Below are 14,169 nucleotides of genomic sequence, written 5' to 3' on the forward strand. Positions count from 1 at the left end.
CCTCTGGAGAAAACAGTGGACTCTGTCATTATACCCTGCTGAGGTTGCCACAGGAAACTGACACTGTTTGCCCAAAGCCAGAGCACTCTCCCAGAGCCTCTCTCTAGATCTCTTTGTATGTATTTCCACAACGGGCCTTATTTCTAGTATAAATAATATAATGTAATATAATTAATATAATATAATTATAAATAAAGTAACTAAAATAAATAAAATGAATTTGGAAAGTCCTCAGATTTTTCTTCATAGTCATGAGGACAAGGAGCCAGTGCTCCCTCTAAGCTGCATAAGTGTGAGCTAGCTCACAGATTTTTTTAGCCTCCAGCTTACACATTTTTGTCTTAGCTCAGGAAGGATGGCTCCAGAGCAAACCAATTTATGCAGTAGCCGAATTGCTCGCTCCCAACTTTAATGCCAGCAGCTCACATAGTCGAATTTTTGCTCACAAGACTCCACCGCTTAGAGGGTGCATTGCTAGGAACCACTTTGTAAATACAGCATGGAAAATCCCCAGTTTCTTTTCAGGACTAGAACACCAATCTCATCCCTCTTAATGCATCTTAAAACGCCAGATTCCTCACCAGGAAGAAGGAGGAGAAGGCAGAGGAAGAGGAGATTGGATTTATACCCTGCCCTTCACTACCCGAAGGAGTCTCAGAGCAGCTTACAATCTCCTTTCCCTTCCCCTCCTCCCCACAACAGGCACCCTGTGAGGCAGGTGGAGCTGAGAAAGCTCTTTCAAGAACTGCTCTTAAGAGAACAGCTCTGAGAACTGTGACTGGCCCAAGGTCACCCAGCTGGCTGCAAATGGAGGCGTGGGGAATCAAACCGGGTTACAGTTGCCGCTCAGCCACCACACCAAACTGGCTCTGACTGTATGTCTGCCAAAAGAAGGGACAATACCCACATTTGCCCAATGCTTCCCTTCCTCACCTGATACGAACACCCAATCTCGTCTCTTCCGGGTCTCCTCCATGGCTATGATGCGCACCACCTTCACCAAGTCTCCATACACGTCTCGGAACCACTCCACGTCTGAAAGACGTCGTGTGTCGCTCACAACCTATGTGGGGAAAGGGGAAAGGCACAAAGCAGAGGTCCCCAACGTGGCGCCCAGGTTTTTAGGGAGCAGGTGGGGCTTTTGCCCAGTAAGGCTTCTAATTGTCCACTGGAGATTTGACTGGCTGTGCGGGTTTTTTTAAAACGTTGCTATGGCAGCCGCTGCCCCCACAGCACAAGGATCAGCCCCATGTGACTGAAGCTAAGCTGTGGCAGCCATTTTGCGGCTGGCTCCGCCTCCAGCAGCAGCCATTTTGTGGCTGGCTCCGCCTCCAGCAGCAGCCATTTTGTGGAAGCCATTTTGTTGCCGCACCCACCATGTCTTGTCAGAATTCCAAATGTGCCCACAGAATTCTAAATGTGACGGGGTCCCCAAAAGGTTGGGGATCCGTGACACAAATTTCGGGGTATGTGTGTGTGTGTGCTCAGATCCAGCACTGCCCTTCCGACGGAGGCACCGTCACCCAGGATTTACCCAGACGGGCTGTGCAACACCCTCCACCACAATGCGGCAGAAGAAACCAGGATCAGTCCGGCGCTTCTCCTCGCCCCAGCGGATCATGTCCTCCCGGTACGTCTCCTTGTAATTGCTGGCATCCAAGAGGCGACCGAAATCCAGGCTGTGTTCCTGCAGGTGGGAGAGAGGGAGGCCTGAAGGATCATGGTCTCTCAGCCAAAATGCTCAGCATTCAGCAGGGCAGAGAAAAAGTATTTCACATCAAGCCCAGCGGAACTCACTGCCACAAGATCCGGCAACAGTTCGTGTATTAGTTCTAAGACAGGGTTAGGCAAATCCAACTAGAAAGCAGGATAGGTTTATGGATGGCGGCTCGCCGTGGCAACTGTCACATCTCTGTACTGCCAGAATTCCCAGACACCAAGGGTCAAATGAAAACGGCAGAGCTGCAGAGGCGAAATGGAACCCCCAGTTTCAGAGGCAGTCTACCTTGGCATATCAGGATGGGTTGCATTGGTTGGAAAGAGTATATCGGACTTTGATGGGCTGAGTCAGCAAGGAAATTCTTAAGGAGGGATGCAATGAAGGGATATACGGGAAGGGGGGAATGTGAGAGAACTCACCCTTGCATACTGCTCTTTAAGGGGTCCCGACAACCGCAGAATGGTGCAAACATCTGGACCGAGCCTGTCAGAAAGAAGAGGGGGGGGGGTATGGATGGGTCCAACTGCTCCCCGCACCCCTGATCCACTCGCCAATGATATCCTCTAGAACCCTGCAGGTTCTCCATGGTTAGACATAGTCTACCTCAGAAAACACCACATATTGCAAGCAAATCACAGGTCTATGGTCCATGTTCACAGACCTATGGCACTAAACCTCTGAATCCCAGTGCCAGGAAATAACAGCAGAGAAGGCAGCCTCTGTGCCCAATTGCTGATTGTCCAGAGGACCTGGTTGGCTATTGTGTGAGACAGGATGCTGGACTAGAGGGACCCTCACTGGTCTGATCCAGCAGGGCCCTTCTGACGTTCTTCTGAGGGGAAGGCCTCGGCCTCTCTGCCCGGTTGTTGGCCCTCCAGAGGAACTAGTTGAGGCAACTGGGTGAGACAGGATGCTGAACTAAGATGGACCCTCAATGGTCTGATCCAGCAGGGCTCTTCTGATATTCTCATGAGGGGAAGGCCTCGGCCTCTCTGCCCTGTTGTTGGCCCTCCAGAGGAACTGGTTGGGGCCACTGTGTGAGGCAGGATGCTGGACTAGGTGGACCCTCACTGGTCTGATCCAGCAGGACTCTTCTGATGTTCTTATGAGCGGAAGGCCTTGGCCTCTCTGCCCTGTTGTTGGCCCTCCAGAGGAACCCGTTGGCCACCGTGTGAGACAGGAATGCTGGACTAGATGGACTGCTGGCCTGATCCAGCAGTGCTCTTCCTATGTTCTTATGTTCAGAGGCACTTACTGGGAACAGGATGCCTTGCTTGATGAGATGTTGGGTGGACCCAAAGAGGGCAGTTCTAACAAAGGTATACGGCAGGAGTGTCAAACTCATTTGTTACAAGGGCAGGCTCTGATATAAATAGGACTTTGTCGGGCTGGGCCACGTGCAACGCTCCCTCTAAGCTGTTGAATCTAGTGAGCAAAAATTCTACTTTGTGAGCTCCTGGCATTAAAGTTGTGAGCAAGCGATTTGGCTACTGCATGAATTAGTTTGTTCTGGAGCCATCCTTCCTTAGCTAAGACAGAAATGTGTGAGCCGGAGGCTAAAAAACTGTGAGCTAGCTCACACTAACTCAGCTTAGAGGGAACACTGATGGCTACCCGTCTCGATCTATCTGAAGAAGTGAGCAGTGACTCACGAAAGCTCCTCCCCTGCCACAAATTTTGCTAGTCTTCAAGGTGAAGATATTAACTTTATAAAGGAGACCGACAAACACAATTAAACGGGTGTTTTAACTTAAAATACAAACATGCTCAAAACAATAACACTCTTGCCATATTTTATTTAAGAGTCTTTGATAACTGGCACTTCTCAAACCTTCCCTCCCCCCCCAAAAAACGCCTACCTAAAACGAAAAGGTGGTGGTGGGGGATAGTGAGATTTGGCAATGCAATTTTTGAAATAAAACATTAAGAAAAAGCACAAGAATCATAGCAGAAACTAAAACTAAAAATATAAAATGCTCTGAGCCTAGGAAAACATGAAATGGCTGGGCATTGCAAGCTCCCCCCCCCCCCAGTCTACACTGAGTGGCAGTGAATCTCCAGTGTAATGTCCCCCTTTGGCTGCGGGTTCACAGGCTAGAGTACTCACACAGGCACCCGTTCTCAGGTCCATTCAGCAGACACAAGCTGACTCACAACATCAGTCCTTTATTTGCAAGTGGACAACTTCAACTGGCATACAAACACTGGAAACTGAAACTTCCACTGCTGGAGGAGAAACTATGAAGACAAGGCCCAGCCAGCTGGGAAGTTTGGCAGCCCCGATCTCCCCTGGAAGGGTGAGAACAGGCAGGGAAGGGGGGCAGAGGTGTGGAGAAGAAAGCCACAGGCCTGACTAAAACCCTGGGCAGGCCGCTTCCGGCCCGTGGGCCTTACGTTTGACACCCCCGGTATACAGCGTAGCAGGCACATCTAGGAAACGGCTGTTTAAACACGAGTGCTAAAAACGGAGCCCCATGTTTAGAATCTTGGGATTCCAGCTGCTGAGGGACAAGCCACTGGGGTTGGCTGCCACTTGTATGCCCTCTCTGTGAACTTGCCGGAAGTGTACAGCCGCAGTCGGAAACAACCAGACTAGGCTAATCCTTTGCTCTGACCCAGCTTCCGTGTCGACGAGAGCTGTGTCGGCTTAAGCCCCAGAGGGCAAGGTACCCTGGGACACAGAAACAGAGACGGAAGGGGCTTACCAGCTGCCTCAGTTCACAGAAGCAGCATTGCTGTCAGACGGCCTTACAGCGTCTGCTTCAAAACCTCCAAAGCAGGAGAGCCCACCACCTCCCGAGGAAGGGTTGGAACGCTTTCCCTATGAAGAAAAGTTAAAGCTCTTGGGGCTCTTTAGCGTGGAGATATGGCGGCTGAGGGGTGACATGATCGAGGTTTACAAGATTATGCCTGGGATGGAGCAGGTAGAGACAGAAGCCCTTTTCTCCCTTTCTCACAATACAAGAACTCGTGGGCACTCCATGAAATTGCTGAGCAGTCGGGTTAGAACGGATAAAAGGAAGTCTTTCTTCACCCAAAGAGGGATTAACACATGGAATGGCGGCGGCTACAAGCATGGACAGCTTCAAGAGGGGATTGGATAAACATCTGGAGCAGAGGTCCATCAGTGGCTCTTAGCCACAAGGTATAGATAGGAACTCACAGGCTGGGGCAGGTGTTGCTCTGTAGTCTTGGTGCTTGGGGGCAATGTTCCCTCTAAGCTGTGGAGTCTTGTGAGCAAAAATTCTACTGTGTGAGTTACTGGCATTAACGTTGTGAGCGAGCAATTTGGCTGCTGCATAAATCAGTTTGCTCTGGAGCCCTCCTTCCTGAGACAAAAATGTGTGATCTGGAGGCTAAAAAACAGTGAGCTAGCTCACACTAACTCAGCTTAGAGGGAACACTGAACATAAGAACATAAGAGATGCCAATGTTGGATCAGGCCAAAGGCCCATCCAGTCCAACACTCTGTATCACACAGTGGCCAGAAATACCAGTGCCATCAGGAGGTCCACCAGTGGGGCCAGGACATTAGAAGCCCTCCCACTGTTGACCCCCCCAAGCACCAAGATGACAGAGCATCACTTGCCCCAGAGTCCCTATCTATACCTTGTGGCTAATAGCCACTGATGGACCTCTGCTCCATATGCTTATCTAATTCCCTTTTGAAGCCGTCCATGCTTGTAGCCACCACCACTTCCTGTGGCAGTGAATTCCAAGTGTTAATCACTCTTTGGGTGAAGAAGGACGTCCTACTGATTTAATTTCAACCTGTTGGTTCTGGTCCCACCTTCTGGGGCAACAGAACACAGCTCCGCACCATCCTCTCTATGACAGCCCTTCGAGGGCTTAAAGATGGTGATCCTATTACCTCTCAGTCGTCTCCTCTCCAGGCTAAACATACCCGGCTCCTTCAACCTTTCCTCATAGGACTTGGTCTCCAGACCAGTGTTCCCTCTAAGCCGAGTTAGTGTGAGCTAGCTCACAGCTTTTTAGCCTCCAGCTCACACATTTTTGTCTTAGCTCAGGAAGGAGGGCTCCAGAGAAGACAAATTTATGCAGCAGCCAAATTGCACACTCACAACTTTAATGCCAGGAGCTCACAAAGTAGAATCTTTGCTCACCGGACTCCACAGCTTAGAGGGAATATGGCTCCAGACCAGTGTTCCCTCTAAGCTGAGTTAGTGTGAGCTAGCTCACAGTTTTTTAGCCTCTGGCTCACACATTTTTTATCTTAGCTCAGGAAGGATGGTTCCAGAGCAAACTCATTTGTGCAGTAGCCCAATTGCTCACTCACAACTTTAATTGCAGTAGCTCATAAAGTAGAAGTTTTGCTCACAGGACTCCATAGCTTAGAGGGAGCATTGCTCCAAACCCCTCACCATCCTCATTGCCCTCCTCTGGACACGTTCCAGCTCGTCAGCATCCTTCTTACAGTGTGGTGCCCCAAACTGAATTGAACTCTGCACATACTCTGTGGTACTCTTGCACACCTTTTGCTCAAAAAGCCAGTTTTCCGGGTTTGTCTCTCCCCGTGCTTCCGCCCGGTCTTCTCCCACCACCCCTCCCACCCACCCACCGAGTTTTTATGTCGCACGTTTCTTTTTTGAAATCATTAATCCTCCTTTTCATTCTAGCCTCTGTTTAAATTGCCAGTCCCTTGACCTCAGGGCGATTTGACGGGATTTTCACCGCTGCTTGGAAGCCACCTCAAGAGAAGGAGCGTGGGTTGCAAATTATTTCAAATGCATTAACTTAATCGTATAGGCAGAGCTTTGACGGAAGTTGAGTTTGGCTGGCTTTCAGACCTCAAGAAGGAAACAAACTCCCAGGCACACCAGTTCTGGTGGGTCCACTAAGGACATAAGAGAAGCCATGTTGGATCAGGCCAACGACCCATCCAGTCCAACACAGTGGCCAAAAATACCAGGTGCCATCAGGAGGTCCACCAGCAGGGCCCAGAACTCCAGAATCCCTCCCACTGTTATCCCCAAACACCAGGAATAATGCCCCAGACATAAGAAGAAGAGATTGGATTTATACCCCACCCTTCACTACCCAAGGGAGTCTCAGAGTGGCTTACAAACTCCTTTCCCTCCCCCTCCCCACAGACACCCTGTGTGGTAGGTGGGACTGAGAGAGCTCTTGACAGAAACGGCTCTTTTTCAAGAACAGCCCTTATCAGAACTACGGCTTGCCCAAGGTCATCCAGCCAGGTGCAAGTGGAGGAGTGGGGAATCAAACCTGGGTCTCCCAGATTAGAGTCCGCGCACTTAACCACAAGTTCGAAAGCAAGAAATTGCAAGTAGATAAATAGGTACCACTTCGGTGGGAAGGGAACAGCGTTCTGTGCGCCTCGGCGTCTAGTCATGCCGGCCACATGACCACGGAAACGTCTTCAGACAGCGCTGGCTCTTTGGCTTTGAAACGGAGATGAGCACCGCAACCCTAGAGTCGGACTCGACTGGCTTTTGAGCAAGGGAACCTTGCTTAACCCCTACACCAAACTGGCTCTTAAAGAAGCCATGTTGGATCAGGCCAGTGGCCCATCCAGTCCAACACCCTGTGTCACACAGTGGCCAAAACCCAGGTGCCCTCAGGAGGTCCACCAGCGGGGCCAGAACTCCAGAAGCCCTCCCAATGTGGCCCCCCCAAGCACCAAGGATACAGAGCATCCCTACCCCAGACAGAGGGTTCCCTCTAAACCTTGTGGCTAAGAGTCACTGATGGACCTCTGTTCCACATGTTTATCCAATCCCCTCTTGAAGCTGTCTATGCCTGTAGCCACCACCACTTCCTGCGGCAGTGAATTCCATGTGTTCATTGCTCTTCGGGTGAAGAAGGACTTCCTTTGGTCTGTTGTAAGACTACTGCTCCTTAATTTCATGGAGTGCCCACAAGTTCTTGTATTGTGAGAAAAGGAGAAAAGGAATTTTCTACTTTCTCTATCCCATGCATAATATTATAAACCTTTAACAAGTCACCCCTCAGTCGTCGTTTCTTCAAGCTAAAGAGCCCTAAGCGCTTTAACTTTTCTTCACAGGGAAGATGTTCCATCCACTTAACCATTTTAGTTGCCCCTTTCTGCACCTTTTCAAAAGCTATATCTTTTTTGAGGTGCGGTGACTAGAACTGTACCCAATATTCCAAATGAGGCCACACCATAGATATATACAGGAGCATTACGATACTGGCTGATTTGTTTTCAGTTCCCTTCCTAATATCCCCCACACACAGCATTTGGGGTCGGCCACTGAGCTCCCCACGGAACTTCCCTGCCCCCCCCATCCTGAACATCTGGAAGCCAACTGCATCCGTGCAAGATGGAAACTTTTCAAGAACTGGTACATACCTTATCAAACCATCCACGACAAATTGCCTTGCTGTGGGTTTTTTTAATGTACTTTATTTACATCCTACCTCCCCCCCCCCATGGGGACCGAAAGCAGCGTACATCGTTCTACTCTCCTCTGTTTTATTTTCACAACAACCCTGTGAGGTAGGCTTAGAGTGTGTGACTGGCCCAGGGTCACCCAGCGAGCTTCCAGGGCATGTGTGGGGCTTCAAACCTGGGTTTCCCAGATCTAACCACTACACAACACTGGCTCTCAACATCTTAAATGGGATCCCCTCCAAGACTGCAGGGGCTACTCCCAATCAGGGTCAGACTAGAGTTGGGGAGACACAAGTTCAAATTCCCCTCTTCTGCCAGGGAGCTTGCTGGGTGACCTTGGGCCAGTCACGGTCGTCTCAGCCAAACTTGCCAAGGATAAAACAGGGAAGCACAGAGCCACTCACACTACCACTCCTTGAGCTCCCTGGAGGAAAGGCAGGAGAGAAATTAGAGCAATTAAACAAGAGAGGCAGTTGGCACATTCTGCCCGCAATTAAGGTTGCCAGCCTCCAGGTGAGGACTGGAGATCTCCCAGAATGAAGACTGGTTTGCAGACCACGTCGCTTGATGATTTATTCCTTATTTATTTATTCAAAGCATTTATTCCAGTTCACCTGGAGAAAAAGGCTGCTTTGGAAGGTGGGCTGTATGTAGGGTTCCCAACCTCCAGGTGTCACCTGGAGATCTCCCGGTCACTTCCAGTGTTCCCTCTAAGCTGAGTGAGTGTGAGCTAGCTCACGGTTCTTTAGCCTCCGGCTCACATTTCTGTCTTAGCTCAGGAAGGGACGGCTCCAGAGCAAACTAATTTATGCAGCAGCCAAATTGCTGGGTCACAACTTGAATGCCAGTAGCTCACAGAGTAGAATTTTTGCTCACAAAACTCCACAGCTTAGAGGGCGCAACTTCCCCTGGAGAAAAATGGCTGCTTTGGAGGGTGGACTCCATGACACTGTACCCTGCCGAGGCCCTTCCCTTCCCCAGGTTCCACATCACCCCCCCACACACACCCCTTCAGGTATTTCCCACCCCAGAGCTGCCAACTCTAATCTATACTGGGGTCCCTCGCCTTCATAACCCCACCCACCCTCCACCCTTAAATCTCCAGATATTTTCGAACGCAGAACTGGCAACCCTAGCTCTGGCTTTGCTGGGATGATATCTCTGTAAACTGTGGAAGAACAGAGCCCACATTCTTTTCCCGGCAAACGGGGGGGGGGGGGGGGGGGGGACGACGACATATTTTTAATTTTTATTGGTCTTATAGTCCGCCCTCCCCGCAAGCGGGCTCAGGGCAGGTTCCATCAGCCTCAATACAGTCCACAATAGAATTTAAAACAACATAGCTCATAAAGCGCCGTATATAATTTAGCCTGATGTCTCAGCAGTAGGTGGTTCCTGTATAGCTCCTCAGATCCAGGCCACTGATGGAAGATCAAGGGGGGGGGGCACATATCCGCTGCCTCAACCAAACGCCCGCTGGAAGAGCTCCGTCTTACAGGCCCCACAGAATAGTAGTAAATCCCGCAGGGCCCTGATCAATGTTCCCGCTAAGCTGAGTGAGTGTGAGCTAGCTCAGATTTTTTTAGCCTCTGCCTCACACATTTTTGTCTCAGCTCAGGAAGGAGGGCTCCAGAGCCAACTAATTTAGGCAGCGGCCAATCGCTCACCATTTTAATGCCAGCAGCTCCGAACGTAGAGTTTTTGCTCACAAGACTCCACAGCTTAGAGGGAGCACTGGCCCTGATCTCATAGGGGAGCTCCTTCCACCAAGCAGGGGCCAGGGCCGAAAAGGCCCTGACTCTGGTCGAGGTGAGTCGGGCGTCCCTGGGGCCGGGGACTACCAGAAGATGTTGGTTGGTGGACCTTAGTGCTCTAGGGGGCTCATATGGGGAGAGGAGGTCCAGAAGGTCTGCAGGCCGAGTCTCTGCCGGGCAATTTCCCTACAGGCAGAGTAAGTCCCACCTACGGGGGAGGGGGGAAGGTACGTTCAAACCTGTCTCTGAAATACAGTTGCCAGCCTCCAGGTGGTTCCGGGAGATCTTTAGGGGAAACTGACAGCTCTGGAGGGTGGCCAGTAGGGCACTATATCCCCAACCAGTGTTCCCTCTAAGCTGAGTTAGTGTGAGCTAGCTCACAGGTTTTTAGCCTCCAGCTCACACATTTTTGCCTTAGCTCAGGAAGGGTGGCTCCGGAGCAAACTAATTTATGCAGCAACCAAATCGCTTGCTCACAGCTTTAACGCCGGCAGCTCACAAAGTAGAATTTTTGCTCACAACACTCCACAGCTTAGAGGGAACATTGTCCCCAACACAGGCTCCCCACCCCCAAATCTCCAGGTTATGACCCAATGCGCCGCCGGCACAGCCACCCTGGAGCCTCCGGCTTTCCCAAGCGATTCTACCGACGGTCTGTCATGAGCCCGGATAATTTGTGTTATTTATTGGGGCCTTTGATCCTGTTCTTCCCGCGAGGCGCTCGCTCACGGCTTCTCGCGCTTTCGATCCTCACCACAACCCTGCGAGGAAGGCCAGGCGGGGAAGCTCAAACACGGCGACAGCCGTTGGGCCTCCCAGTCCCGGAAATGAGTGGTTGGTATCTCTGGGCCTAGTATGCCCCCTTCAGACGTTCGCTGATACACGTGCAAAGCGGAGAAATCGTGCATTAAAGAGAGGCAGGGGGGAAATCCGCAGGCGTCGCATGCACGTGGTGGGTGGGTGGTCTTCCGCAGGGAGCCCATCCCTCCTCCTCCCCCCCCCCCCCCGTTTGCGCCCGGCCGGCCCCCCCCCCCCGTTTACCGGCTCTGCAGCTCCTCCGCCACGAAGTCCTTGCCCGATTTCCTCTTCCCGCTAAACAGCAAGATGAGCCGCGGAATGGGGGCCATCGCTGAAGCCCGACCCCGCAACGACTCGCTCCCCGTTCCCCACCCCCCGTCCGGGTTAATGGTCTCGCCCGGGACTGAACATTCCACACGCCCCTTCGGCTTGCACCAATGGGCGCCGCTTCCGGCAAAGCGGGCGCTACCATTTGAGGATCAAAAGCGGGGAGGGGGGTTAGGCCGAGAAAGAAAGGCTGAATCACAGTGGCGGAATCGTCCGGTCCCGATGGGGGCGGGGTTCCCTTAGACCCCGCCTTGTTGGGCGGGCGTAAGCGGGAGGGGGCGTATCGAAGAGTATATCTGCGTACTTCAGTAGCTTTGTTAAAAAAAAAAGCGCACAGACGCTGTTGGGTTTGCCGGCTCCAGGTTGGAAACACCTGGAGATTTTGGGGGTGGAGCCTGAGAATGGCGTTTGGGGAGGGGCTTCAATGGGGTATAATACCATATAGAGTCTGCCTCCCAAAGTGGCCACTTTTTCCAGGGGAACTTGATCTCTGTCACTTGGAGATCAGTTATAATAGCAGGAGATCTCCAGTCACCACCCGGAGATTGGCAACCGTAGCTGCTCAGCTTGTTAAAAATCATTTTAACCATCATCTTTCCCACGCTGTCACTTTCCATGCATGCCACTTTCTATGCATGATTAAGTCACACCACTGGCATTTTATATGAACAAAGTCTGAGAAGAAGTGTGCGTTCACACAAAAGCTGATACCCAGAACAGAACTTTGTTGGTCTTAGAAGGTGCCCCTGGACTCCCAACTTTGTTCTGCTGCTTACAGTCCATGTTGTGGGGCATGCCTCACATTTGAGGGGGCGGAGCCCCGAAATGCCCCACTGTAGCTATGGGCCTGCATAGGTGACACATCTTGATCCCACAATGTACAGGAGGGTCTCCGTGGTCTGTGTATCAGCTTTCAGAGATAATCAAAGGCACTCTGCCCATGCTTAGAAACCCTCTCATTTCATCTGCAGCCCTGCTGAGATGGCAGAAGGAGAAGCAGAATGAGTTTATATGAAGAAGAAAAATAGGTTTTTCTACCCTGCTTTTCGCTACCCGAAGGAGTCTCAGAGCGGCCTACAATCTCCTTTCCCTTCCTCTCCTCACACAGGCACCCTGTGGGGCAGGTGGGGCTGAGAGAGCTCTGAGAGAACTGGGAGAGGCCCAAGATCACCCAGCAGGGCTCATGTGTCTCAAAGTGGCTTACAATCGCCTTCCTTTCCTCTCCCCATAACAGGCACCTTGTGAGGCAGGTGGGGCTGAGAGAGTCCTGAGAGAACTGGGACAGGCCCAAGGCCACCCAGCAGGCCTCAAGTGTCTCAGTGGCTTACAATCGCCTTCCCTTCCTCTCCCCATAACAGGCCCCTTGTGAGGCAGGTGGGGCTGAGAGAGTCCTGAGAGAACTGGGACAGGCCCAAGGCCACCCAGCAGGCCTCACATGTCTCAAAGTGGCTTACAATCTCCTTTCCCTCTCTCTCCCCACAACAGGCACCCTGTGAGGCAGGTGGGGCTGAGAGAGCTCAGAGAACTGGGACAGGCCCAAGATCACCCAGCAGGCCTCACGTGTCTCAAAGTGGCTTACAATCGCCTTCCCTTCCTCTCCCCAAGAAATTCAGGTATGTAGGATGCCGGGGTGGGGTAGGAAATTAGGGACAAAACTATCCCCAAACACACACTTGACATATCCTTCTATTACTCAGTCCCTTCAGTCAGTGCCTTTATTTGGTTTCTGCCACACTCACAGTGCAAAGAATTGTGAGGGGAAAGGGAGATTAGTGTGGAGAGAAGGGGGTGTGTGAGGAGGAGGCAGTCCAGCGCTACTCAACCAGAGAAAGGAACCGGCTTCCGTGTTTTCATCTGTCTCTTTTCAACAAGGATGGTAGAATCAGAAATCGTCACACAAACACAACATTTTTGAAGAATCAGGACAGGGGAGGGCAGTTATTACTAGCCTGTAAGAAGCGCCAATGGCCCAGATCTCAGAAGCTAAGCTGGGCCGGCCCTGGTTAGTCCTTGGATGGAGGACCACCAAGGAAGTCCAGGGTTGCTACGCAGAGGCAGGCGACGGCAAACCGCCATTGTTCGCCTCTTGGCTTAAAAATCCCACAAACCCCCACAAAATCCCAGAAACACTGAAAATCTCACATAGGTCAGAAGAAAAAGAGATTGGATGTCTACCCTGCCCTTCACTCGGAGTCTCAGAGCGGCTTACAATCTCCTTTCCCTCCCCCTCCCCACAACAGACACCCTGTGAGCAATGCTCCCTCTAAGCTGTGGAGTCTTGTGAGCAAGCATTCTACTTTGTGAGCTCCTGGCATTAAAGTTGTGAGTGAGCAATTTGGCTACTGCATAAATTAGTTTGCTCTGGAGCCATCCTTCCTGAGCTAAGACAAAAATCTGTGAGCCGGAGGCTAAAAAACGGTGAGCTAGCTCACACTAACTCAGCTTAGAGGGAACACTGCCTGTGAGGTATGTGGGGCTGAGAGAGGTCTCTCGAGGACTGCTCCTGAGAGAACAGCTCTGAGAGAACACGTGACTGACCCAAGGTCGCACCAGCAGCAGCATGTGGAGAAGTGGGGAATCAAACCCAGTTCTCCCAGATTAGAGTCCGCGCTCCTAACCACTACACCAAACTGGCTCCCTGCAACTTGGCAACGCTTTCCACCACTATAAATCTCTGACTGCCTGATTTCTAAAATGAGAGGTGCTGGAGGACCCAAGACTGCCTTTCTTTATGTGGGTAGCCTGGGATGAAAATGAGTTTTCCTCAACTTTGCCATGGCGCCTGGGTCTGTATGTTGGCCAGTGGGCAGATCTTCCTCCGTCCCCGGACAACATTTCTTCCTATTCCGTTCTGTAGAATAAACTGGCAAAGACAGGGCACTTGGGTGGAAAAACAGTCCCGCGATATCAGGGAAGAGGTTGGCGACGTCACTACCGCTGGCCACTACTGACTGAACAACCCCCTCTGGGCAGACTGGTGGGCTTCGAGTCAATGCACGGAAAGAGGGAGGGGGACCTGGGTGGATCCACATCAGAACGTTGCGCCTGTGGTAGGGGGAGAGATTCGAACCGCCCACTTCCCATGCCGAGTCCCAGCATCAGAGCTACCTCGCCACCTCCCCTCCCCTGTCGTCCCACAGCGGGCCAAGAAAAGGTCCTTGTTACAGTCCGCTCTT

At 51.6% G+C, this 14,169-nt stretch overlaps 1 protein-coding gene across 1 annotated transcript in view; it reads right to left on the bottom strand.

Annotated features, from left to right (window-relative positions):
* The window catches only part of PMVK (phosphomevalonate kinase), a 16,138-nt gene extending 4,992 nt beyond the window's left edge, over positions 1-11,146 (bottom strand). The window contains exons 1-4 of the mRNA XM_015419120.1: positions 10,910-11,146; positions 2,140-2,203; positions 1,535-1,687; positions 934-1,063 (exon numbers count right to left, since the gene is read on the bottom strand). Coding sequence (XP_015274606.1) covers positions 934-1,063; positions 1,535-1,687; positions 2,140-2,203; positions 10,910-10,995 — 433 coding nt within the window. The 5' untranslated portion in view covers positions 10,996-11,146. The remainder of the gene's footprint in view (positions 1-933; positions 1,064-1,534; positions 1,688-2,139; positions 2,204-10,909) is intronic.
* Between the last annotated feature and the right edge of the window lie 3,023 nt (positions 11,147-14,169).

Source organism: Gekko japonicus, unplaced genomic scaffold (genome assembly GCF_001447785.1).
Source record: "Gekko japonicus isolate JY-2015 unplaced genomic scaffold, Gekko_japonicus_V1.1 scaffold25, whole genome shotgun sequence".
Lineage (NCBI taxonomy): Eukaryota > Metazoa > Chordata > Lepidosauria > Squamata > Gekkonidae > Gekko > Gekko japonicus.